Source organism: Oncorhynchus keta, chromosome 23 (genome assembly GCF_023373465.1).
Source record: "Oncorhynchus keta strain PuntledgeMale-10-30-2019 chromosome 23, Oket_V2, whole genome shotgun sequence".
NCBI classification, from domain to species: Eukaryota; Metazoa; Chordata; class Actinopteri; order Salmoniformes; family Salmonidae; genus Oncorhynchus; species Oncorhynchus keta.
This window is the reverse complement of record NC_068443.1, coordinates 42,054,872-42,082,474: the sequence shown is the minus strand read 5'-3', so window position 1 is coordinate 42,082,474 and position 27,603 is coordinate 42,054,872. Positions and strand designations below refer to the sequence as shown.

The window sequence follows — 27,603 nt, the reverse complement described above, 5'->3', positions numbered from 1 at the left end:
CACACACACACACACACACACACACACACACACACACACACACACACACACACACACACACACACACACACACACACCTTTTTTTGGGTACCATTGGTTAGAGCCTGTAAGTAAGCATTTCACTGTAAGGTTTACTTACACCTGTTGTGTTCGGCGCACGTGACAAATAAACTTTGATTTGAGGTGGGATTTATAACGTAACGCCTCACCCAGCAGACGGTCGACCAATCGCGTTCACGTTGTTATGCCGCGTCACACTGTTGCTAAACTAATCGTCACGCCATCCCTTCTCAAAGTCAGGGTATGAGTCGAGAAACCTGTGTCTTTGCCTCGAAAGTACGTATGTCTCGATTCCAAAACTATACGATATTACAGATAACTTCATTATCTCACATATTGGAACAAAATTGTAATATTGTACTTGTTGTTGACGAAATGAATGACAATGTGGGTTGACACATCGTATAATGAAAATGTGGTGCAAGTAATGGGCAAATAACAAATAACAAAAACACTTCGAATGTCAAAATCGCAACGCTTGTAAATGAGCAATACCAATGGTTTTGTAAAAGCGCCACCAAGTTCTCAATATATAAGATGTGTAAATTATATAGTTGAAAAAAAAAAAAAAAAAACGCGGCACGAACTAGATAAAGGGGCGGCTTTGTTGAACGTTTGTGTTACCTTGCGTACTCAAGAAGGCTCAACCAAATATTTTTTCAACTCTCATTGTTCTATTTGTGGCTCAACCTGTAACCCGTCGGGTTCTACGGCGAAATCATGAATATTCATGTATCGCCCCTCCCCCCTATGCTACAGAAGGAAATTTCGCCCACCGTTCATGGCCGTTCATGTGAACAGTACATTAGCTAACTAAAAGAAGAATATTCCGAAACCATGGCACAATCAGGCAAAGTAAGAATGACATCTAAAATCTACTTATGTTTCATGGTTCACGACAGTTGGTCTCACACGGCCACAAGTTAAATGACAACATGGTTGAACTCGCTAAGCTAGCTAACGTTAGCAAATGAGCTAACTACTGTAGCTATTGTGGAACTACACTTCTGTGGGCATGGAATGTTTAGCTCGTTGCCTAGGTATTTTGTATCACTGTTGTTCACTTGAGACACGTGCTGAACATTGAGTTTACAATGGATCTATTTCGAATACTCGTTGGGCGGGTTCGATTACACTGAGCGGCGGGACACCCGGTTTAGATAGGCCCGGCACGTCATCGGGCGAAAGCAAGCAGTAATCTGAGCCGCTTGGTCATTTTGTCAACAAGGCAGCATGGTACATTGTCCTGAAACATCTCTTTTCCATGAAATTACGTTCGAGTTGTCAAGACAGCTTTCGTTGGAAAGGCAGATGAAGCGTTTATCAAAAGCAATTTATTTTGCTTGGGGAAACAATCTCACTAATATAATGTAATGGCGCCTTTTTGTAGGCAATAACTCCACCATGGTTCGTTGGACAAAGCCTATGAGGAAAATTATATTTGGGTTTGGGTAAACGCTGAAAATGAGGTCTGGTAAACACAGGTTTGAGATCTTATACGTTAGGTTCTAGGATATAATCTTCGTCAGCTAACGTCATTTTCAGTGAATTTTGAAGAAGTGATGTAATATTAAAATGCATAAATCACATAAAGGCGTCATAATTCGTAAAGGCCCTGTTAACCGACTGCTATCTCATAGACATTTTTTAAATGAGATTTCCTAAACCTGTGTTAAACTCAGACCTTATTTTCTGCGTTTATTCCATAACCCTATTCTTTCCCCATTCATTTTTCACAAAGGGATGTCTGAACGAACCAAAGGTCATTTATTTCCTCGTTTTAGGAATACAAACAGGCAAGCTCTATTACTACTGCAATCAATTTGAAACCCAGGCAGGATTAATCGAACCCTCCCCCAGTTGTCTGTTTGTGATTGGTTGGTGATGATGATGGGTTAAAGAACACCAGTTGAAATGCTTATCCCAAAGGTTGTTTTATAGGGAACCCCATCAAGAACATCAACTAGACAGAACGTTGGAGAGATTGGTGACAACAAACAGGATGAAAATAATTCTGGTAAGTGGTTCCCAACTATTTAATGCAACGTATATTGAGAAAGTTACTTGTTTAATGCGTCCTTGATACATCAATGTAACTTTCAGAAGGCCAGACTGATTCTCCAGCATCAACAGAGGTAGCTGCCCCTACTCCACAGGTCATCTTTTCCACAGAACCTGATGCTAATGAGGATGGAGATAAAGTAGCTCCCATTGAAGATGATGTTACAGAGAATGAGGAGGTCAAAGATGTCCCAGGTAAAGAAAATGCTTTGAGGGGAGGCAAAGACCATATATTTAGTGTGTATGACATTGCCCCAGCATGTAATTGGAATAGGGATAATGTTCATATGACATTTCTTAAACGCAAAACATTTCCTGTTCCATTAAATTCAGTAGGTATTTCCTCTGTTAATGAATATTGTTTATGTAGCTTGTGAAGCGGAGCAGATGGACACAACTCCTGCTGCTGAGGAGGAAGCTGTTAAGGTCACCTTTGAGTCCGAAAATGCCATCGACGATGCCAGTAATGTTGAAGAGAAGACCAATGGAAATGACCAGGGTGAGGTCAAAGAACAACAGAGTTGTAATGCATTTTTGCCAGGGGTGTATTCACTCCGAACCAAACGGAAGCAAAAGGGGAGGCACCTACCTTCATTTATCCATTAAAAACTTAACGCAACTGGACTAATAATTACCCCCCCCCCCATGTTTTTCCATCGGGGTATGTATGGAATAGGGTTTAATACATGTGTCTATGTGCGTTTCTCTCTCCAGCTGTTGCAGTCGCCCCAGTGAAGAGGAAAGCAGAGGATGAGACTTCTCCAGCTAAGAAAACAAAGTGCATTAATGGTGGTATGGTTATGAGCAAAGAGTTAACATCACTCCTGTTTCGAGTGCTTGATTGATGGTGTCAGTGAGCCAACATGCTCCTTTGTTTATTTTATTTTTAGGTTTTTGTCTTTTTGTTGGTAACTTGAACACATCCAAGGAAGTGGAGGAAATCAATGATGCCTTGGCCAACTTTTTTACGTCGCATAGTCTGTTATTTCAAGCTATTCGAGTGGACATAACAAAGTGGGTACCATTTTTATGCACTTAATAAACAAACTCTTCAAATGTTTGTACATTTCCTCACGAGACCGATTATTCCACTTTCCATGGCAAAGGATTTGTACAAATATATATTGACATAATGTCAAATGTTTTTCTGGGATGCATTCTCTAGGAAATTTGCATATGTAGACCTTCACACAGAGGAAGACTTGACAAAAGCCCTTGAGCTGGATAGGGTGAAGATCCTGGACCAAAAGATAAGGCTAGGCAAGGCTAATGTCAAAGATGTCACAACAGAGGAAAAAAAAGGTACTAGTCTCATCTTGAGTGAGTTTTCCATGCTACTGATATTAGACATTTCTAGAATTGATTGATTGATTTCCATGTACTGACAGACGTTTCCCCCCCCCACAACACAGCTAAAGATGCCAAGACCTTGTACGTCAAAAATATCTCATTCTCGGCAACAAAGGAGGACTTGAAGAAAGTCTTTGACACGGCGGTCGAAATCAGGTTTCCTCGAGGCATTGGCCGACCAAGCAAAGGGTGAGAGTTGTCATCCAAAGTGCCCGTTTGATATCAATGCTTGATTTACAAGGTACCGTGTGGATCCCAGGATTCAGCTCTTAACACTTGGCGTCTACTGAATTTTTGACAGAATTGCCTACATAGAGTTCAAAACAGAGGCCATTGCTGAGAAAGTGCTGGAGGAGAAGCAGGGGACTGATGTCCAAGGCCGTGTCATCGTTATTAACTTCTTGGGAGAAAAGAGCAAACAACAAAAAATTATCAATGCTCCAGGTAAGGATAGACTGAAATGAAGTCACTGGGAATTCCATTACTGTAGAAGCACAAGGTACTTGAATAGCTATATGGCTAGTCACGTTGCTCTATAGCATCTTCGAGATGAGACAGATTTTTTACAAAGTGTATTAATACACTGGTTAGTTAACATGTCCTCTATTGTTCTGTTCCATAGCTGAGGCCCCACCGAATAACGAGTTATTGGTGACAAACCTGGCTTACACTGCAAAAGAGGATGCCCTAAGGAAAATCTTTCTCAAAGCAGTCAGTGTCAGAATACCACAGAGCAGTGGCAAACCAAGAGGGTAAGGGTGCACATTGATGCTGCACCTGCTTTTTGTTGCGCTCTACTGAACATTGAGCGCCATCAAATAGATCATTATACATATTCTGTTCGGATGAATTTGATATTAATTTCATGTTCAGAATCACATGGACATGGTAATTTGAGAAAATTGTGTCAATTTGCCCCTCCCCCCTCTTTTTTTAAAAAGTCATGCCTTCATTCAGTTTGAAAGTGTGGAGGATGCCAAAGAAGCCATGGAATCATCGTTAAACAAAGAGATTTGTGGAAGAGCCATCGGAGTAAAGTTCAGCCAGAAGAGGCCAGAGGGTGACCAAGAGAACTCAGGTGAATATAGCAGAAAATTCGTAGGTGAATAATTCACGTTGTTTGACTGTGCCCATCATTCATACCTATGTGTTGTGTGTTCTCTTGGTAGTTCCTTCCAAGACGTTGATGGTCAGGAATCTTGCCAAGGAGACGAGCGAGGAGACTTTGAAAAGCTCCTTTGAAGGTGCCATTGAAGCTCGAGTCACTAAAGACAAGGAGACTGGTGAATCTAGAGGGTATGTTTCAAAATATGACCCTTTTGAAACCACATTGTTATTACATTCAGACAGTGCTTTGAATACTCCTCCTTCGTACTTCTCAGGTTTGGCTTTGTGGACTTTGAGAGCATAGAGGTCTGCAAGGCTGTTAAGGAGGCTGTGGTGGACCTTCAGATTGACGGGAGCAAGGTGACCCTGATCTATGCCACGCCCCAGGGCGAACGAGGCCCTCGTGGAGAAGGAACGGGCTTCAACAGGAGCTTCAGAGGGAAACCCGGAGGTCGAGGTGGCGGTCGAGGCAGGGGCAGGGGTGGAGGCTTCAGGGGTGGACGAGGAGGTGAGGTGATCTAGTTTGAATTACATTTTTTGGAAAAGTCATGAGGACATATCAATTGATACTTAAAATCCAATTTGATTTGTCACATGCTTCGTAAACAACAGGTGAAATGCTTTCTAACGAGTCCTTTTCCAACAATACAGAGTTAACCATAAAAAAAGATCAAATAGAAATAGTGACGCGGAATAAATATGCAGTGAATAACAATACCAAGTCAAAATAACATGGCTATATACAGGGAGTAGCAGTACAGAGTCCATGTGCAAGGGTATGAGGTAGCTATGAACATATAGGTAGGAGTAAAGTGACTTGGCAACAACATAGACCGTAGCAGCAGTGTATATGGGCAGTGTGAAAGTATGTGTGTGGCGTCAGTATGCATGTGTGTGCATATTGTGTATGTGTTAGCATGTCAGTGTAATTATCTGTGAGTGAGAGTCCAGTGTGTGCGCGTTGTCTGTAAAAAAAATATTAAAAAAGGGGTTTAACGCAAGTAGTCCAGATGGCCATTTGATTAGCTATTTAGCAGTCTTATGGCTTGGGGGTAGAAACTGTTCATGGTCCTGTTGGTTCCAGACTTGGTGCACTGGTAACGCTTGCCATGCGCTAACAGAGAACAGTCTATGGCTTTGGTGACTGGAGCCTTTGACAATTTTTTGGGCCTTCCTCTGAAACCGCCTGGTATAGAGGTCCTGGGTGCCAGGGAGCTCGGCCTCAGTAATGTACTAGGCCGTACCTTCCACCCTCGGTAGTGCCTTGCAGTCGTGTTTCTTGCAGTTGCCGTACTAATCAGTGATGCAGCCAGTCAACATGCTCTCAATGGTTCAGCTGTATAACGTTTTGATGATCTGAGTGCCTGTGCCAAATCTGTCATGCCCTCTTCACAACTGTGTGTGTGTGTGTGTGTGTACTTCACACTTTTTAATGTGGTTCTAGTGCCTGAAATGTCTTTTTACTCGAGTTATATCTACCAACAATTCTATCAGCTTTGGAAGATGGTGTCATTTGTTGTTGTTTTTCAGGCAGAGGTGGTGGCGGCGGTGGAAGGAGGACTTAAAACAGCAAATATCTTCTTATTTTTTTTTTTTTTACAATGGACTGCTGCAGCTGAGCTCTAATTCAACATCTGAATTAACTGACAAGCTTGTAATGGGCATCTATCCCTAATAATTTCAATAAAACAAATGAATTTTTTCGTAGTTTAAATGATTTATGTGAAAAGATTCTACCACGTTCATACTTAACAATGTAATGTCTTACACACTTACTGTATGTGTAACATTTTGTTTGAGTTTGTCTGTTTTCCATTAGTTTACCTTTTAACTGTTAATTTCTTGATTATGCAAATACTATATTGACAGTAATTAAAGGGTTCCCAAATTTAATGTGGATTTTCAGATTTTTCTTTTTGAAAATCTTTATTTTGTGAGATTTTAGAGGGATCTTGCGTCTTTTTGCTACAGAAATGTCCAACAACATATGTTCCAACATATGCTGAGCACTTGTTGGCTGCTGTTCCTTCACGCTGCAGTCTAACTCATCCCAAACCATCTCAATTGGTTTGAGGTCGGTTGATTGTGGAGGCCAGGTCATCTGATGCAGCACTCAATCACTCTCCTTGGTAAAATAGCCCTTACACAGTCTAGAGGTGTGTTGGGTCATTGTTCTGATGAAAGACAAATGATAGTTGCACTCAGCACAAACCAGATGGGATGGTGTATCGCTGCAGAATGCTGTGGTAGCCATGCTGGTTAAGTGCCTTGAATTATAAATACATCGCAGACCGTGTCACCAGCAAAACGCCATCACACCTCCATGCTTCACGGTGGGAACCACAAATGCAGAGATCATCTGTTCACCTACTCTGCGTCTCACAAAGACACGGTGGAACCAAAAACCTAAAATTGGGAGTCAACAGACCAAAGGACAGATTTCCACCCGTCTAATGTCCATTGCTCGTGTTTCTTTGCCTAAGCAAGTCTCATCTTATTGGTGTCCTTTAATAGTGTTTTTTTGCAGTAATTTGACCATGAAGGGCTGATTCACCCAGTCTCAACTGAACAGTTGATGTTGAGATGTGTCTGTTACTTGAACTCGAAGAAGCATTTATTTGGGCTGCGTTCTGAGGTGCAGTTAACTCCAATGAACTTATCCTCTGCAACGAAGGTAGCTCTGGATCTTCCTTTCCTGTGGCTGTCTTCATGAGAGCCAGTTTCATCATAGCGCTTGATGGTTTTTGTGACTGCACTTGAAACTTTCAAAGTTCTTGAAATGTTCTGCATTGACTGACCTTCATGTCTTAAAGTAATGATGGACTGTCATTTCTCTTTGCTTATTTGAGCTCTTCCCATAATATGGACTTGGTCTTCTACCAAATAGGGCCATCTTCTGTATACCAGTCCGACCTTGTCACAACACAACTGATTGGCTAAAACGCATTAAGAAGGAAAGAAATTCTGTAAATTAACTTTTAACGAGGCACACCTGTTAATTGAAATTCTTTCCAGGTTACTACCTCATGAAGCTGGTTGAGAGAATGCCAAGAGTGTGCAAAGTTGTCATCAAGGCAAAGGGTGGCTACTTTGAAGAATCTAAAATATATTCTGGCTCATTTAACACTTTTTTTTTTGGTTAATACATGATTCCATATGTGTTATTTCCTAGTTTTGATGTCTTCACTATTATTCTACAATGTAGAGAGAGAAAAAAGAAAAACCTGTTCAAACGTTTGGCCTGCTCGCCTCCCTACCACTGAGGAAGTACAGTTCCCGCTCAGCCCAGTCAAAACTGTTTGCTGCTCTGGCCCCCCAATGGTGGAACAAACTCCCTCACGACGCCAGGACAGCGGAGTCAATCACCACCTTCCGGAGACACCTGAAACCCCACCTCTTTAAGGAATACCTAGGATAAGATAAAGTAATCCTTCTTAACGCCCCCCTTAAAAGATTTAGATGCACTATTGTAAAGTGGCTGTTCCACTGGATGTCATAAGGTGAATGCACCAATTTGTAAGTCGCTCTGGATAAGAGCGTCTGCTAAATGACTTAAATGTAATGTAAATGTAAATGTTTGACTGGTACTGTAATTATGTGTGGGTATGATACAGACGAGTAAATTCCAGACCAGAAGATGAGACTTGGGCAAAGTGGGATATACTCACTATGTCCCATCTTATGCTTCATTAGAAATCGAATGTTGCGTGAAATTTATCCTCCACATGTCATCAAATGATCTAGACTACTTGGTCTCATTGGTGGACCAAATTGGCCTTATACCAGTTACTACATATAATGAACAAATGAAATTGTCAGATTGAACAAATTAGTTAAGAGTTTTGAGGGAAGGGGGATACCTAGTCAGTTGCAGAAGCGAATGCAAAACAACTAAAATGTGTCTTAGGCATTTAACCCAACCCTTCTGAATCAGAGAGGTGCCGGGGGCTGCCTTAATCAACGTCCACATCATCGGGGCCCAGGGTGCAGTTGTTGGGGGTTAACTGCCTTGTTCAAGGGCAGATTTCCCCCCTTGCCTGTTTAGGGATTGGAACCAGAGACTTCTCTGTGACTGGCCCAAGGCTTTTAAATCGGTAGTCTACCATTTTGTCAATGTTTTACTCAGAAAACAATACTTTACAAATATGTCAATGTCCAACCTGAGTGTAATATGGTCATTTACATAAGGAGACTGTTACTTTTGGAATACACCTGTTCTGTTGCCATGCATTGTCCTGGTATCAATCGATTTTAAGTCATTAGAATACTGTCATCTCTTGGATAGGCATAGGGTAGTGTAAAGCAATGGAAAACAGATTTCTGAATTAATTGGAACATGTTCTCTCCCCCCCACCACCACCAAGGAAACAGAATTATTCCATGCAGAAAATGTAACATTGTGATGTAAGACGCACACCCAGTCTTGGAGGTCTTGCTACTTTGCACTCAGAACAGTTTGAACTTTTACAGAGGGTTAGACAGCGATAGCAAAGAGTAAGAAAAGGGGATGAATTACGCTAAATGTGTCCTTTAATGGCCTCACGTCCTTAATGGTTTGCGAATGAACCAGTTTCGGACGGTCAGTACCCTCAGAGATCTGTATATAATGACGAGACGCTCATGTCTCCACCATAACAATGGGAGTTGTTGTCCCAAAGGTGTGAAGGCATGCGACAAGCTAAAAACAAGCCCATAGAAACACATTGGGCTTGTTATGGACAGAGTGAAAACTCTGGCTTCGCTGAACACTTCCCAGGTCACTGAAGTTGTAGAATACGTTTGAGAGCGTGCGGTGAAATTCTGAAAGCTTATTTTAACCCACAATAATATTAGTGATTTCTGACAGCAAGAGGCCAGAGGCTTTCTGGTAAAGTCAGTATTTTACGTGTTTATAAGCAAATATATTGAACATATAACTTTTGAATTGCCAATAAGTTCAAGGTGAGTGGGGGCAGGATATTACTGTAATGAAGTTACAATAGTATAGTAAAATAATAGTATTATAATTCTGTAAACTCAGTATTTACCATGTGTGTACTTTCAAAGAAATACTTGATTAAATGGGTTGTGAAATGGAATATTTGTCACATTTTTTCAAACAAACATTCATCAAACAAACTTGGCCTCTTGCAGAGTGACAGGTGTGCAATAGGTGAAAAATAGCATTTCATCAAGGTTCAACAAAAGTGATTGTTAATATTCTCTCATATGCTGTAGTGTAGTAGACCACCATTACGGACACAGTTGTGTCAAGTTGTCTGGATGCCCTTTGGGTGGAGGACAATTCTTGATACACACAGGAAATTGTTGAGCGTGAATAACCTTGCAGCAGCGCAGTTCTTGACACAAAATGGTGCGCCTGGCACTTACTACCATACCCCGTTCAAAGGCACTTACATCTTGTGTCTTGCCCATTCACCCTGTGAATGGTACACATACGTAATCCATTTCTCAATTGTCTCAAGGCTTAAAAATCCCTCTTTAACCTCTTCTGGACAGAATGAAACATTTACATGTTGCAACATCTTTATTGACACAGACAGGGTTGAAGAGCACACAGCCTTTCTTAATGCTGATAAGGAGGTCTCAACAAAACAACACAGACCAACAACACAAATAAGCCAAGTGTCAGTCAATTAATATTGTTATTTGTATAGCACGTTAAACCAATGATTTTGTCAGAAAGGGATTGACATCATTTCGAGACGATTCTGACGCAAGCAAAGGTAAAAATGTCAAGGTACACTACACGACCAGAAGTATGTGGACACCTGCTCGTCGAACATCTCATTCCAAAATCATGGGCATTAATATGAAGTTGGTCCCCCCTTTGCTATAACAGCCTCTTCTGGGAAGGCTTTCCGCTAGATTTTGGAACATTGCTGCAGGGACTTGCTTCCATTCAGCCTCAAGAGCATTACTGAGGTCGGGCACTGATGTTGGGCAATTAGGCCTGGCTCGCAGATGACATTCCAATTTATCCCAAAGGTGTTCAATGGAATTGAGGTCAGGGCTCTGTGCAGGCTAGTCAAGTAATTCCACACCGATCTCGACAAACCATTTCTGTATGAACCTCGCTTTGTGCATAGGGGCACTGTCATGCTGAAACAGAAAAAGGCTTTCCCCAAACTGTTGCCACAAAGTTGGACGCACAGAATCATCTAGAATGTAATTGTATGCTGTTGCGTTAAGATTTCCCTTAATTGGAACTAAGGGGCATAGCCCAAACCATGAAAAACAGCACCAGACCATTATTCCTCCTCCACCAAACTTTACAGTTGGCATTATGCATTGGGGCAGGTAGCATCTCCCCTGTCATCTGCCGAACCCAGATTCTGCCAGATGGTGAAGCGCGATTCATCACTCCAGAGAACGCGTTTCCACTGCTCCACTGAGTCCAATGGCGGCATGTTTTACAACACTCCAGCCGATGCTTGGCATTGCGCATGGTGATCTTATACCCCGTGTACGGTGTCGCATGGTGATCTTATACCCCGTGTACGGTGTCGCATGGTGATCTTATACCCCGTGTACGGTGTCGCATGGTGATCTTATACCCCGTGTACGGTGTCGCATGGTGATCTTATACCCCGTGTACGGTGTCGCATGGTGATCTTATACCCCGTGTACGGTGTCGCATGGTGATCTTATACCCCGTGTACGGTGTCGCATGGTGATCTTATACCCCGTGTACGGTGTCGCATGGTGATCTTATACCCCGTGTACGGTGTCGCATGGTGATCTTATACCCCGTGTACGGTGTCGCATGGTGATCTTATACCCCGTGTACGGTGTCGCATGGTGATCTTATACCCCGTGTACGGTGTCGCATGGTGATCTTATACCCCGTGTACGGTGTCGCATGGTGATCTTATACCCCGTGTACGGTGTCGCATGGTGATCTTATACCCCGTGTACGGTGTCGCATGGTGATCTTATACCCCGTGTACGGTGTCGCATGGTGATCTTATACCCCGTGTACGGTGTCGCATGGTGATCTTATACCCCGTGTACGGTGTCGCATGGTGATCTTATACCCCGTGTACGGTGTCGCATGGTGATCTTATACCCCGTGTACGGTGTCGCATGGTGATCTTATACCCCGTGTACGGTGTCGCATGGTGAAACACCACTTCCCATTCATTTTCAATGGAAGGAAAGCGGTGAGAAGCGGAGAGGGCGGGGGACCGTTGGGCATTGCGAACGCGGCGTAGGCAGGAGGATGTGAAAAAGTTCAGCATTTCCCAACTTTTTTTATTTACATTTTTTAATTTTACTCTGTTTTCTCCCCAATTTCGTGATATCCAATAGTTTATTAGCTACTATCTTGTTTCATCGCTACAACTCTCGTATGGGCTCGGGAGAGACGAAGGTTGAAAGTCATGCGTCCTCCAATACCCAACCAAGCCGCACTGCTTCTTAACACAGAGCGCATCCAACCCGGAAGCCAGCCACACCAATGTGTCGGAGGAAACACTGTGCACCTGGCAACCTTGGTTAGCGCGCACTGCGCCCGGCCCGCCACAGGAGTCGCTGGTGTGCTACCGGCCAACCCCTCCCTAACCCGGATGACGCTAGGCCAATTGTGCGTCACCCCACGGACCTCCCGGTCGCGGCCAGTTACGACAGAGCCTGGGCGTGAACCCAGAGTCTCTGGTGGCACCGCTGGCGCTGCAGTACAGCGCCCTTAACCACTGCGCCGCGCCACCCGGGAGGCAGCATTTCCCAACTTTATGGAAATCACCAGTGGCGACCGCTGGGCGATGACCAATCATATCGAGTGGTTCCCATAAAGAATTTGATGCTAGGTGACCCATCGCTGGTGACATTCTCCAGCAAAGATGGCCGACAAAAATACTAGGATGGAAGCAAATATAAGTAATTATAACGTCATAACGAGTCATGAAACAAATGTACAGTTGAGAGGAATATGTAGCCAATCTGTGTATGGACCCTAAAACATTTGGTATAAATATTAGTTCAGAACCTAGCTATGAACCTCAGCTATCATCTATCGACTTCAAAACAGTCTGAATGGCAATAATGAAGCCTATGGATTGAGTAGAATATAATAGAACTTTATTGTGCCAAGGATGCAAGTCCTATATACTGTACATGTAGTTATTACCAAGCATGAGATCCCCACATTGTAGCCTGTACATTGAATACATTCACTGATCATGTGCTCTACCTTGGCAATTAAAGGTGCGGTGTAGCTCAGTTGGTAGAGCATGGCGCTTGTAACGCCAGGGTAGTGGGTTCGATTCCCGGGACCACCCATATGTAGAATGTGACACATAACTGTAAGTTGCTGTAAGTCGCTTTGGATGAAAGCGTCTGCTAAATGGCATATATTATTATTATTCAGGTATGAGACATTGTGAGACATTCTTTTTCAGACATATCCAATACCAGGAGTATCAAACTCCAGTCTTTGAATGATGCTGTGTCTGCATGTATGTATTACAATTATAAACTTCAACAGTGTTTACCACTCCTGGTCCTGGGACATCAATGGTTGCACAATGTAACTATGCAATAGACTAGAAACATGATTTAAATAAAGGCTGGTTTGTAATTCTTATATACAGAAACAGAATTTAAAAAACAGCACACTACACTTCCTACGCGTCATGTAAATACTCTAAAACCGGTTCATCTCAATATCAAACTCCCTTCATCCGCATTGATCTGAGGACACAGGATAGGTGTAGTATTTCATCAAATCAGAGACTTACTTTCAACCAGTTGAGAATGTGAAACGCTTTCTTGAAAGAAGTTCGTTATCCAAGTAATATAAATACATAATGCATGCATCATAAATATTATCATTGTAAATACAAGTTCAATCTGTACTTCAATGTACATCTGGTGTGCATTATAAAAACAGGAAGAAAGAGGAGGAGGGTAGAGAGGTGTAAGAAGGAGCGCAACAGACAGAAAGGGAAAGCGGTATGAACAGAGGAGCAGGGAAGAGAGCATATGATTAATGAATCACAGTGCTACCCTAATATTATCCGAGTTCATCACAATTACATAATAATGTCTCTAGTGGTGTCTCATAACAGTCTTGGGCCCCCAGTTGCCCCGAAGGTTATCTTATGAACGGGTGAGATGGTGATGATGGGATAGGGGGGTTGGCACCCTCTCTCACATCAAAACGTGCGTGCAAACGAGCCTTGTGGGTTTTTTTTTCTTCGAAAACTGTCAGTCATCATAATCATCAGGAGGTGAAATGCAAAACTGACCTTGTATCATTAACTCTGGGACTACTACATCTCTATCTGTATTTCAACGTAAAGCATCTCTTTAATAATACTTCCTGTTGACCCGACCAAGTGACCTCTCACCTCTGATCATGCTGTGCTATCTATGTGTCAGCCAGTTCAGATGCGGGAGGGGTTCACTGACAGCTGATATAACCTAGAGGATTTGGGGAGAAGGGGGGAGAGGGATGAAGTGAAGGAGAGAAACTGTCATTGAGAAAATACGGTATTTAAAGAGACAATGTTCAACAGGAATCTGTGTGTGTGGTCTCACCTGGTGTCCACACTAAATAGCTGCAGAGTGCTTTATACTCAAAAACATGCATGAAAACATGAGGACAAACAATATAGCGTAGTTATATAAATAGAAATAATGAAGTGTCTTACTATTCTCCATGGTTGGCCCTCTTGCCGATTCTTTGAAGGTAGAAGGAGTTATACACCCGAGCCTGCTTACTGCACAACACAATCCATCAATCAGATTGATAGACGAATGTGTAGGTGCACTCTCATTGAATATGGTTTGGACCTAAGGGGGATACAGAGAGTTGAAAATGACAGGTGAGAATGAGAGGGATATTCTGTGTCCATGTTTTTATGCTCATGGCCTCCATGGCTAAGGAGAGATATTATCTTCTACCATGTATCAGTTATCTGTCTGTGAACCTCCTTTGTTCTTTAGTGAGAGAGTTATTAATGATCTATGATAAGAGTCAGTCGATGAATACCACAGCTCCTTTGTTTCCCCCAGTCCTCTCACGACACCCTGTCCCTAGTGCCCTCATTGAACCTCACTATGTAAAAGTGATAGTTACACATTTACTGAAGGTTGTACCTTTGAGGATTAATTCAGTCAGAAACCCCAAATTTGCGTTTGTTTAATTAGCTACAGCCACCTACAGGGAAAAACATCATACGGATGTTACATCACCATCTAAAGACAATTTCATCCTACTTCTTTTTTTCCTCAGTTTCTCTTCCCAAGATAGACGGAGAACTTTCCGGAGACCCACTGGACCTAAAGATGTTCAACGCCACAGACTGGGTCAGTCAGTCTAAATTCTGTTTCAAAGTTCTCTCAATGTTTTCTCAATGTTGTCTCTGTTCCTGTATGGATATTGTGACCTACAGTACATTCTGTTATAGCTATGCTAACAATGCTACATGCTAACGCCGTTTCTGTATGACTACTGTAGCAATATTGATGTTACACAGGAAGCTGAAATGTTCTGACTTGAATTTGTTTGAGTTGTTTTTCCTCAAAAACGTTTGCCTGACTTCATATATTTTTCTGTCATGACAACAACACAGGCATCACTATATTGACAGATGGTGGTGGGGGGGGGTTGTATCTCAATTTAAAAAAAAATATGGGCCTAATCATAAAGACGGAATTTAATGGTAAAAATGAATGACCATTTAATGTGGGATGAACACAACCAGTCATGATGCTTTCATCTGATTGTCAAACAAATCACTTCAAAAAGTAGGCTACCAGTGCATGTTTGTCCACTCCAATATAATCCAAACAGTCTAATGCATGTATCCTCACGCTTTTTGATTAATGGAAATAGACATCTGTATGCCTAATGACATTTGGCGATTGCCATTGATTAGGTCTACATTAAGTGATGCGCCTTGCTGACAAATGGACCTTTTTTTTACACCTGAAACGGGGCTGAAACTGTCCCGGGAAAAACGGGATGGTCACCCTTAACACACACGGCCAATTTACTAGGTTAGGCTACAATGTGTAGGCCTATTACCATGAACTTCAAATAGGCCCACCGTTAGCCAGTGATATATTGGTACAAAAATAGGTGAGTAAAGTCCGATTGCCGGTTGCGAACGCACCCGATACTTTCAATGCATTTTTCTGAAAAAGGTGGGTAATTGTACACACATGAACACATACAGAACATGTAGCCTTTAATTTGTCTGTTTATTCATCATTGTAAACAAATTCTTATTTACAATGACGGCCTACCCCGGCCAAACCCTAAAACCAGATGACACTGGGGGCCTTCCTATGGGACTCCCAATGAAAGCCGGTTGTGATTACAGCCCAGGATGGAACCAGGGTCTATAGTGATGCCTCTAGCACTGAGATGCAGTGCCTTAGACCACTGTGCCACTCGGGAGCCTTCACAGATCCTGTGACATAAAAAACACTGCCTTGTGTCCATTACATGAATTACATTTATGACAGTGTTATTTGTAATTATTAAGCATTTAACAATTTAATTAGAACATTGCATTTAAACCCTGTACAATTCCTGGATCTTGGGGATCTCAGAAAATGCAGTGTAACTATGTCAACATTACATTTCATTTTGTTTCACTGTGAAATCAGTTCTCACGGCCACACAAATCCAAGATAATGTAGGCCTATTGCTGTATCGAATCCCCAAGCTGACAAGGTAAAAAATCTGTGGTTCTGCCACTGAGCAAGGCAGTCAACCCACTGTTCCCCGGCGCCAAAGACGTGTTGGTTGATTAAGGCAGCCCTCCGCACCTCTCTGATTCCGAGGGGTTGGGTTAAATGCGGAAGACACATTTCAGTTGGACAACTGACTAGGTATCCCCCTTTCCCGATGCCAATGCAAAATTGAATGCTTCGAACCGACAAAAGTAAACTATACTGTAGGCCTACTGTTATGGATTGCATGCGCATTGATTGGTGTCTTGCTGTAGGCTAGTTGTAGGCTAGTTGTAGGCTAGTTGTAGGCTAGTTGTAGGCTAGTTGTCTAGTGATATTGGCGACCATCATCACCTGATCCAGGAAAGAAACCAAACATTGATAGAAAATTATAAGGCTAAATAACTGGTCTACTTCTTCTGGTCACGGCAAACACCAGTACCAGCATGCACCTGAAAAACAAAGCAATGAGCGCTTTAAACAGCTGACTGGCAAAAAGCAAACAATGATAAATCAAAGAATAAATCTAATATCAGAATAAAGGGACAGGCTATTCATTTAATCAATGGATCATAGCAAACAAATGGCAAAAACGAGCAAAAGTACAAAGGAAAATCGATGCGTAAAAGGAGCTCAGCTGAGGTCTAAAATCAGCACTACTGAGTGGATAGCACCGTGGACAGGGAGACAGTTTATGTAGCCACATTTAAGGGAGCTAATGTCTCATTCAGGGGAGCTGATCCCCCTCCCCCCCGGCTCCCCCGTAATTCGCACCCTGGCTAGGCTAACAATGCTATATACTAAGACAAGAACACAATCCCTTCCATAAGCATATGTGCCAGACTGTTTCTGCATTCAGCAATGTTACATCATTGCTTTGGCAAGATAGCAAAAAAGATGGCTAAACAGACTGGCATTCACCTGTCTAAATCACCTTTCGCCTGTCAGATGGGGATGACAGTTTTCAAGGGGGTCCCTGATGTTGCTTAACACCAATGATTGTGAATCCTAGATTCTGGAGGAGCCTACAGACTAAGAGACAGCCCTCTACAATTCCATAATGCCCATGCAGGTGCTCCCCAAGTTCAACCAGGAAGTAAATCTAGCAAAGGACATGGTAAAGAATCCATAGTATGCTCACTCTTACCTCTCTACGTCTACATACCTGTTAAATATACTTTAGCCTTATTTTCTCCTTTACTTTCCAGGAGCTGCCTGAGTTGACGGTAAGAAGTCTGAGGACATTTTTCAAAAGCATATTTCTTTCTTTCCTTGAGTATTGATTTGTATGTGAATGGATAGGTTGAATGCATAATGTTTGACTGACCATGTGCTGTCTGTCTGTCGTAAATCGTCATATGAGATTGGGATTGTTTGCCAGTTCCCCTTCTCGTCGGCTCTACAGAGGACAAATGTGGTCGTCCGGAGGCTGGGGAGAAGGGCATGGACACCTACCTCAAGGAGGCGCCAGAGGTTATGGCCAGCCTCTGCAGAGAGGACACATATTAGTGAGACCCTTATCTTACCAACTCTTACCAGGGAGCAGCTTGCCAGAAAATGTATTTCTATTCCAGTACCCAACCTGTATGTGGACTGTCAAGACAGGCTTTGGAAACACTTCAAATGATATAGACATTATTTCAGGGTAACTGACTGTAACCCATATTTACTCTTCTTTTTTCTTCTTTTAGTATCGGAGAGCTTTACCGAGACACTGGAGTCTGGGTTTCAGAGTCATAACCCTGGCCCATAGCCAGCTGGAGGCCAAACTCAGAATGGGCTGAATACTGTAAGTGGCAATTTTGCAGTAGCAAGTTGACTTTGAAAAGGTAAAAGAGGAGACTTTCAGGATCTGGTGGAAGTAAAAAAAAATAATAAATCATACAGAGCTTTGGGAAACAAGTGTTCACGTGAAAATGCAACAACTAATAAGCAGCAGAGGCTAAAAAAAGCCAAGGCCACTAGCGTTGTGTAGTAAAACATGGCTCAAAGGCATGGCTCAAAGGCATGGCTCAAAGGCATGGCTCAAAGGCATGGCTCAAAGGCATGGCTCAAAGGCATGGCTCAAAGGCATGGCTAAAAGGCATGGCTCAAAGGCATGGCTCAAAGGCATGGCTCAAAGGCATGGCTCAAAGGCATGGCTCAAAGGCATGGCTAAAAGGCATGGCTCAAAGGCATGGCTCAAAGGCATGGCTCAAAGGCATGGCTAAAAGGCATGGCTCAAAGGCATGGCTCAAAGGCATGGCTAAAAGGCATGGCTCAAAGGCATGGCTAAAAGGCATGGCTCAAAGGCATGGCTCAAAGGCATGGCTCAAAGGCATGGCTAAAAGGCATGGCTCAAAGGCATGGCTCAAAGGCATGGCTCAAAGGCATGGCTAAAAGGCATGGCTAAAAGGCATGGCTCAAAGGCATGGCTCAAAGGCATGGCTAAAAGGCATGGCTCAAAGGCATGGCTAAAAGGCATGGCTCAAAGGCATGGCTCAAAGGCATGGCTCAAAGGCATGGCTAAAAGGCATGGCTCAAAGGCATGGCTAAAAGGCATGGCTCAAAGGCATGGCTCAAAGGCATGGCTCAAAGGCATGGCTCAAAGGCATGGCTAAAAGGCCAAGTCCCAAGATGATATCGTCATTCTGAATTACGAATACATGCATCGTTACAGACGTTGGTTGATATGAAACTGATACAACTTCAAAATTTCAACAACGAGAACAGTGAGACATTGGCTACTTTAGGGTACAGAGTGAAATCCAGCAGTTTACTTCAGGATTGGTTGTCAGTTCCTGAAGCCTAGAATTCCGTGTCCCGACATCTGATACATGGAAAACACTTGTAGACTTTTGATGATTATAAGCATAAACATGTGAGGACGTGGTCGTCGTCGATCTTGTTCGTCTGGATCGGCCCACACAATACAATGTGCCGAACCAATCACAGTAATGAGAACTAGCTTATTTCCCGTTGGAAGATTCAAGACATTTGTAACCTTGAGTTAGCTAGACTCCTTTTACCTAGGATACCTTTTGGTTGTTGTTGTATTGTCTGTTTTCTATTCCTGTCATGGATCTCATAGAGACCAATATGGAGTTCCTTGGGCTCGTAATCATGCCAAACAAGCGGAAGGAAGAGACTGCCAGGGCTTTAAAAGACCTACGACTTGCAAACATTCGCACTGTGATGGTTACTGGTGAGTAAGGCAATCTTATACACAGTCTTCACTCACAGTAAAACATGTTGAGATTGATGTACACAGGCAGACCAAAAGGTCAGTGCCACATTCCATCCCTCTATTTGGACAACTGAAATTAAAGGACTGTAGCGAGTACTAAATTGACACATTCTAGTGTTTAGTGCCTCCTATAACCATCCCGTGTAGACTGGGTTTGTGAGACCTTCATAGTAAACCCTTATGGATAATATGGCTGCGTTTACACAGGCAGCCTAATTCTGACCTTTTTACACTAATTTGGTCTTTTGTCCAATCTGATCAGCTCTTTTGACAATACTTGGGCAATAGATTAGAAATGAGCTGCCTGTGTAAACACAGCCTATGTCACATTGTAGTACAGCATTATTTGATGGTAGTTTCTTCTCTGGGTGGTTCTGTAGTTGGCACTGCAGGCCGCAATACTCGCCCGCATGGCTCCTGACCAGAAGACTCAGCTGGTGGAGTGTTGAGTGATTCTCCTCTTCAGCACTAACCATATGAGCACAAGATGTTGAAAATACGTCCTTTCAACGTCTTGTGCTCACTGGGAGCTGTTAGCCAGTATTATATTGGCCACATGGCGTTAAATGTCTCCATGTTTTTTTTCTCTGCAGTTATACTGTAGGGATGTGTGGTGATGGTGCCAATGACTGTAAGTATGGGGTTGTAGTTTTTCATGTTGTTGTATGAAATCCACTGGATGCTTTTCATCTCATGCTATAAAAGCATGTTTTACTGCAGTTCCACAGTCCTCTGTAGCTCAGTTTGTAGAGAATGGTGCTTGCAACGCCAGGATAATGGGTTCAATTCCTGGGACCGTACTTATGTAAAAATGTATGCAAGTGTGATTCTACGTTGCTTTGGATAAAAAGCGTCTGCAAAAATGGCATATATTATTACTGTAAATAATGTTTTGGAGGGGCAGATTAGTGTTGATGTGATCAGGGCCACTGTCTGTACCATGGGATCCGCTATTTACTGACTGAGCGCGAGCATTTTAGTTGTTTAACCGACACTCAGGGCGACATTGGTCAGTAGAGCCATAAGGGGGCAGTATTCTCATGACAGTATTATTAGGAAATTCTAATTAATTTGGTGGGAGGCAAGTGATACTTGTTTATGTGTAATTGAACTCACATGTGATAAGTTGCAGGTGCCTACAGGGTAAAAATAGCCATTCAACCCATTTTTAAAAGAGAAAACAGAACAGTGCACTCCATAGTAAAGTGCAAGGGTGCCAATATATTTGACCGCAACTGTATAACAATGTGAATAAACTATAGGTTGTAGGGAATATAACTTCCTGTGGAATAAAATGTATCTGTTGAGGTATTTCAAATCAAATTTCAAATCAAATTTATTTATATAGCCCTTCGTACATCAGCTGATATCTCAAAGTGCTGTACAGAAACCCAGCCTAAAACCCCAAACAGCAAACAATGCAGGTGTAAAAGCACGGTGGCTAGGAAAAACTCCCTAGAAAGGCCAAAACCTAGGAAGAAACCTAGAGAGGAACCGGGCTATGTGGGGTGGCCAGTCCTCTTCTGGCTGTGCCGGGTAGAGATCATAACAGAACATGACCAAGATGTTCAAATGTTCATAAATGACCAGCATGGTCGAATAATAATAAGGCAGAACAGTTGAAACTGGAGCAGCAGCACAGTCAGGTGGACTGGGGACAGCAAGGAGCCATCATGTCAGGTAGTCCTGGGGCACGGTCCTAGGGCTCAGGTCCTCCGAGAGAGAGAAAGAAAGAGAGAATTAGAGAGAGCATATGTGGGGTGGCCAGTCCTCTTCTGGCTGTGCCAGGTGGAGATTATAACAGAACGTGGCCAAGATGTTCAAATGTTCATAAATGACCAGCATGGTTGAATAATAATAAGGCAGAACAGTTGAAACTGGAGCAGCAGCATGGCCAGGTGGACTGGGGACAGCAAGGAGTCATCATGTCAGGTAGTCCTGGGACATGGTCCTAGGGCCCAGGCCAGTTGAAACTGGAGCAGCAGCATGGCCAGGTGGACTGGGGACAGCAAGGAGTCATCATGTCAGGTAGTCCTGGGGCATGGTCCTAGGGCTCAGGTCCTCCGAGAGAGAGAAAGAAAGAGAGAAGGAGAGAATTAGAGAACGCACACTTAGATTCACACAGGACACCGAATAGGACAGGAGAAGTACTCTAGATATAACAAACTGACCCTAGCCCCCCGACACATAAACTACTGCAGCATAAATACTGGAGGCTGAGACAGGAGGGGTCAGGAGACACTGTGGCCCCATCCGAGGACACCCCCGGACAGGGCCAAACAGGAAGGATATAACCCCAAATTTGAAGTGCTGCATCAAAGTAGTCTCATCCAGAGTTGTAAGAGCAATTGTGAGCAATTATATTCAACAGTGAGCAAGTGTATTCATGCATTCAAAAAAAACAAAAGAAAGAAAAACATTGCAAGTTTGAATTTTGTAACGTTTTTGTAAAGTGTGGAGAGGCGGAAAAATTATTGTTATCGCTCAATAATAACAAACCTCCTGGCATTGACAACCTACTGAGGATGATAGCTGACTCTATAGCCACTCCTATCTGTCATATTTTTCATCTGAGTTTAGAGGAAAGTCTTTGTCCTCAGGCCTGGAGGGAAGCCAAACTAATTCCGCTACCCAAGAGTGGTAAAGCGGCCTTTACTGGTTCTGACAACAGACTTATAAGCTTGCTGCCACCTCTTAGCAAACTATTGGAAAAAATTGTGTTGGACCAAATACAATGCTATTTTTCTGTAAACAAATAAACAACAGACTTTCAGCATGCTTATAGAGAAGGGTACTCAACATGTACTGCACTGACACAAATGACTGATGATTGGTTGAAAGAAATGTATAATAAGAAGATTGTGGGAGCTGTACTGTTAGATTTCAGTGCAGCCTTTGATATTATTGACCATAACCAGTTGTTGAAAAAACGTATGTGTTATGGCTTTTCAACCTCTGCCATATTGTGGATTCAGAGATGTCTATCTAATAGGTCTCAAAGGGTTTTCTTTAATGGAATCTTCTCTAATGCCAAACATATATATATATATTTTATTTCACCTTTATTTAACCAGGTAGGCAAGTTGAGAACAAGTTCTCATTTACAATTGTGACCTGGCAAAGATAAAGCAAAGCAGTTCGACAGATACAACGACACAGAGTTACACTCTTAACAAAGAGTGGCAGTCTGTTTTGGAATGGGTGGCCAGTAATAAACTGGTCCTGAGCATCTCTAAAACTATGAGCATTATATTTGGTACAAATCATTCCTTAAGTTCTAGACCTCAGCTGAATCTGGTAATGAATGGTGTGGTTGAGGAGACTAACTTACTTGGCGTTTCCTTACATTGTAAACTGTCATGGTCAAACATATAGATTCAATGGTAGTAAAGATGGGGAGAGGTCTGGCCATAATAAAGAGATGCTCTGCTTTTTTGACACCACACTCCAAAAAGCAAGTTCTGCAGGCTCTAGCTTAGTCTAATCTTGATTATTGTCCAGTCGTGTGGTCCAGTGCTGCAAGGAAAGACCTAGTTAGCAGCTGGCCCAGAACAGAGCGGCACGTTTTGCTCTTAATTGTAATCAGAGGGCTGATATAAATACTATTCATGCCAGTCTCTCTTGGCTAAGAATTGAGGAGAGACTGACTACATCACTTCTTCTTTTTATAAGAAACATTGTGTTGAAAATCCCAAATTGTTTGCATAGTCAACTTACACACAGCTCTGACACACACACTTATCCCACCAGACATGCCACCAGGGGTCTTTTCACAGTCCCCAAATCCAGAACAAAATCAAGAAAGCGTAGAGTATTAAATAGAGCCCTAATTGCATGGAACTTCCTTCCATCTCATATTGCTCAAATAAACAGCAAACCTGGTTTTAAAAAAACAGATAAAGCAACACCTTGCGGCACCACGCCTCTCCCCTATTTGACCTACATCGTTTGTGGGTATGCGTTGATATGTAGGCTACGTGTGCCTTTAAAAAAATATATGTAGTTCTGTCCTGGAGCTGTTCTTGTCTATTGATGTTCTGTAATTATGTCATTCTGTATTATGTTTCATGTTTTGTGTGGACCCCAGGAAGAGTAACTGCTGCTTTTGCAACAGCTAATGGGGATCCTAATAAAATACCAATTACCAAATACCAGACTGAATGATGGCCTGTTGTTTCTCCACAGGGAGGGCCGAGCTGCTTCTGTCTGTTCAAGTTCATGGCCCTGTACAGCATCATCCAGTACCTCAGTGTCACACTCCTCTACTCTCAGTACTTGTCCCCGATCAGTTTAGATGAACTGACAAACAGGGTACCGGCTGGTTTGAGATCAGTTTTAAGGGCTTGTGCTTCTCTGTTTCTAGATCCTCAGCAACCTAGGAGACTTCTAGTTTCACTTCATTGACGTTGCTGTCATCCTAATAATCGCCTTCACGAGTTGTGTGGATCTCTCTCTCCTACATATTTTAGCTCGCATTACCTGAGCCGAGTGTTTCAACAGACGCTGTACTAAACATCCCAACCACATTCTTTATGAGATTATTTGCCGTTGGGAACAAGACATTCAGCTCTTCCGTTTATCCTCAACCTTTATGTAAATCACTTTGAGATTTTTCTGTAGAATCAGATGTGCTCCATTAATAACATGTATCATGATATACTGTTGTTTTGATTGATTTCCAATCACAGTCCCCATCCAGTCTGATCTCAGGCCCTCTGCTGTTCTCTGTGATGACCCAGAACCTTTTGGTACACTGCTACTACTTGCTGTTTATTATCTGTGCATAGTCACTTCACCCCCACCTTCATGTACAAATTACCTCAACTAACCTCTACCCCCGCACACTGACTCAGTACCGGTGCCCCATGTATATAGCCTCGTCATTGTTATTCTTATTGTGTCACTTTTAATTATTACCTTTTATTTTAGTCTACTTGGTAAATATTTTCTTAACTCGTCTTGAACTGCACTGTTGGTTAAGGGCTTGTAAGTAAGCATTTCACGGTAAAGTTTACACTCGTTGTATTCGGCGCATGTGACAAATAGCGTTTGATTTGATCCTCACCTGCTTGGCCTTCCAGGTCCTGGCCTTCCTCTGGATCCGAGGCCAGAGCTGGCACCAGAATTGGACGCCCCTCTCAGAATGTGTGCACTGCACTGCCTGGGCAGTGGGGGAAGGAAACTGGGACACCTATTTGGCTATTATGACTCTCCACCACGCCACCTAGTTGTGCAATTATATCTAAGAAGTCCATCCAAAGGTCAATGAAGGTCACCCTTGGACTTTGCTCTGGATGACAGTTACCATCATGGCATATCCTGTAAACAATCTGAGGTACAATATCTGGCCCAAGTAATTAGGTCCAAGAAAGTTGACTTCATGAATAATTTTGCACGCCCAATATTTCAGTTTTTGATTTGTTAAAAAAGTTTGAAATATCCAATAAATGTCGTTCCACTTCATGATTGTGTCCCACTTGTTGATTCTTCACAAAAAAATACAGTTTTATATCTTTATGTTTGAAGCCTGAAAAAGGTTGCAAAGTTCAATGGGGCCGAATACTTTCGCAAGGCACTGTAGGTCCAAGAAGGTTGACTTCATGCTAACCCAAGTTCCTCTTCAACAGTGCCTGTAATGTTTCCAGTGCCAGTGTCACCCATGGTCTCAACTTCACGTCACATGTCGACCACAGGAACATCAAGAACTATAAGAATACTACTCTCTTCTACAGCGCGCCCTTCCAGTACCTGGCTGTGGCCATAATCTTCTCCAAGGAGGAGCCTTTCAGACAGCCAGCTACAACAACTGTAAGCTTCACCTGTGTGTCGTCTACTATGCACTGATGAACAGTGTTTGAATCCACAGCAACTGCAGATATGCTTACATAGAAACAACTAAATGCAACCTTTACAATGCTAGTGTTACTGTTTTTCATAGAGCTAACATGAAGCAAAGTTTACTCTGAAGCTATTGTTTACAGTATACAGTGGCTTGCGAAAGTATTCACCCCCCTTGGCATTTTTTATATTTTGGTGCCTTACAACCAGGAATTAAAATTGATTTGTTGTGGGGTTTGTATCATTTGATTTACAAAACATGCCTCCCACTTTGAAGGTGCAAAATCTTTTTTTTATGGTGAAACAAACAAGAAATAAGACAAAAAAAAACAGAAAACCTGAGCGTGTATTCGTTCCCCCCCAAAAGTCAATACTTTGTAGAGCCATCCTTTGCAGCAATTACAGCTGCAAGTCTCTTGGGGTCTGTCTCTATAAGCTTGGCACATCTAGCCACTGCGATTTTTGCCCAGTCTTCAAGGCAAAACTGGTCCAGATCTTTCAAGTTGGATGGGTTCCGCTGGTGTACAGCAATCTTTAAGTCCTACCACAGATTCTCAATTGGATGGAGGTCTGGGCTTTGACGAGGCCATTCCAAGACATTTAAATGTTTCCCCTTAAACCACTCGAGTGTTGATTTAGCAGTATGCTTAGGGTCATTGTCCTGCTGGAAGGTGAACCTGAGAAGGACATTTTCAAATATTGCATCATAATTCATCAGTTTGTTCACATCAATAAAGGTCCCATTTCCCTGTATTTAGCGCCATCCATCATTCCTTCAATTCGGCACAGTTTCTCAGTCCCTGCCGATGAAAACATCCCCACAGCATGATGCTGCCACCACCATGCTTCCCTGTGGGGATGTTGTTCTCGGGGTAATGAGAGTTGTTGGATTTGCGCCAGACATAGCGTTTTCCTTAATGGCCAAAAAGCTACATTTTAGTCTCATCTGACCAGAGTTCCATATGTTTGCAGAGTCTCCCTCATGCCTTTTGGCAAACATCAAATGTTTTTGCTTACTTTTTTATTTAAGCAATGGCTTTTTCTCTGGCCACTCTTCCGTAAAGCCCAGCTCTGTGGAGTGTACGCCTTAAAGTGGTCCTATGGACAGATACTCCAATCTCCGATGTGGAGCTTTGCAGCTCCTTCAGGGTTATCTTTGATCTCTTTGTTGCCTCTTTGTTCAATGCCCTCCTTGCCTGGTCTTTGTGTTTTGGTGGGCGGCCCTCTCTTGGCAGGTTTGTTGTGGTGCCATATTCTTTCAATTTTTTAATAATGGATTTAATGGTGCTCCCTGGGATGTTCAAAGTTTTTGATATTTTTTTATAACCCAACCCTGAGCTGTACTTCTCCACAACTTTGTCCCTGACCCGTTTGGAGAGTTCCTTGGTCTTCATGGTGCCGCTTGCTTGGTGGTGCCCCTTGCTTAGTGGTGTTGCAGACTCTGGGGCCTTTCAGAACAGGTGTATATGTAACCGATGTGAAAAGGCTACCTAGCAACAACAAAAAAAATCCATGTTATTTTTTTTCATTTCACTTCACCGATTTGGACTATTTTGTGTATGTCCATTACATGAAATCCAAATAAAAATCCATTTAAATTACAGGTTGTAATGCAACAAAATAGGAAAAGCGCCAAGGTGGATGAATACTTTTGAAAGGCACTGTCCCTCATCTGATATGTAAATTAAATTGTCCATAGTTTGTATGAGCAGCAAAATGACCTAGTTAACCTCATTTTGTTCAAACCGATCTCAATAGTGAGCCAAAATGGTCGACCCAAAATGGCTGCCTTTGCCTGACATGATGTCATGTACTGTAGTGTATGCCTTGCCTTGTGATGCTTTTGTTTTGAGATACTAGGCAACCCCATCCCATTGCAGCCTTTCCCCTGTAGATTGTGTGTGTTCCCTTGAATGGTGCATAGCAGTGGTCGTCACTGTAATAGTGAATGCGGCTGTGTCTTTTCTATTGGAGGTATATTATAGGGAATTTCATATGTACAATTCAACTCTATAGCCAATTAATTGACAGCTTGTTGAGAATCTTGCATTTAGAAATCTGTGATTTATTAAATCACACTATCCCAATCAATTGATACAACAATCCCAAAGTAATCAAATACAACACTCACATTGAATCAATATTTCTTAATGAATCCATAGGCATATGCCAATGAGCGTTTCAGCTCGACGTTCCTCTCCTGGCTGTTCTGTCGGAAAGGGAAGACCCCCAGAGTGCGCTACATGGAAGTCACCCAGGAGGACCCCGACTGGCCC

General features: G+C 42.6%; 1 protein-coding gene across 3 annotated transcripts; it reads left to right on the top strand.

Moving 5' to 3' along the window:
* Nucleotides 1-236: 236 nt before the first annotated feature.
* Nucleotides 237-24,952, top strand: LOC118402364 (nucleolin-like). 3 transcript variants are annotated; one of them, XM_052477243.1, is made up of 20 exons: nt 237-336; nt 2,002-2,077; nt 2,164-2,316; nt 2,492-2,620; nt 2,836-2,913; nt 3,012-3,135; nt 3,287-3,423; nt 3,534-3,660; nt 3,773-3,915; nt 4,094-4,223; nt 4,413-4,549; nt 4,641-4,767; nt 4,854-5,086; nt 14,816-14,889; nt 17,276-17,380; nt 17,472-17,771; nt 17,955-18,052; nt 19,334-19,447; nt 23,675-24,237; nt 24,571-24,952. In XM_052477243.1, exons 1-15 carry the CDS (start codon nt 304-306, stop codon nt 17,297-17,299), a joined length of 1,725 nt encoding a protein of 574 aa, XP_052333203.1. In that variant the 5' UTR covers nt 237-303; the 3' UTR covers nt 17,300-17,380; nt 17,472-17,771; nt 17,955-18,052; nt 19,334-19,447; nt 23,675-24,237; nt 24,571-24,952. The 3 variants fall into 3 exon arrangements, with proteins under 3 accessions (XP_052333203.1, XP_052333202.1, XP_052333204.1); XM_052477242.1 differs by having other exon boundaries at nt 23,675-24,952; XM_052477244.1 differs by lacking the exons at nt 14,816-14,889; nt 17,276-17,380; nt 17,472-17,771; ... (2 more) ...; nt 23,675-24,237; nt 24,571-24,952 and adding an exon at nt 6,109-6,471 and having other exon boundaries at nt 239-336.
* The last annotated feature ends 2,651 nt before the right edge of the window (nt 24,953-27,603 follow it).

Excerpts from the sequence above, each read along its gene's own strand:
- LOC118402364 (XM_052477243.1), top strand. The coding sequence starts at position 304 with ATGAGTCGAGAAACCTGTGTCTTTGCCTCGAAA. Across the intron at positions 3,424-3,533 it reads CACAACAGAGGAAAAAAAAG|CTAAAGATGCCAAGACCTTG; the intron begins GTACTAGTCTCA and ends CCCACAACACAG. Across the intron at positions 5,087-14,815 it reads CTTCAGGGGTGGACGAGGAG|TTTCTCTTCCCAAGATAGAC; the intron begins GTGAGGTGATCT and ends TTTTTTCCTCAG.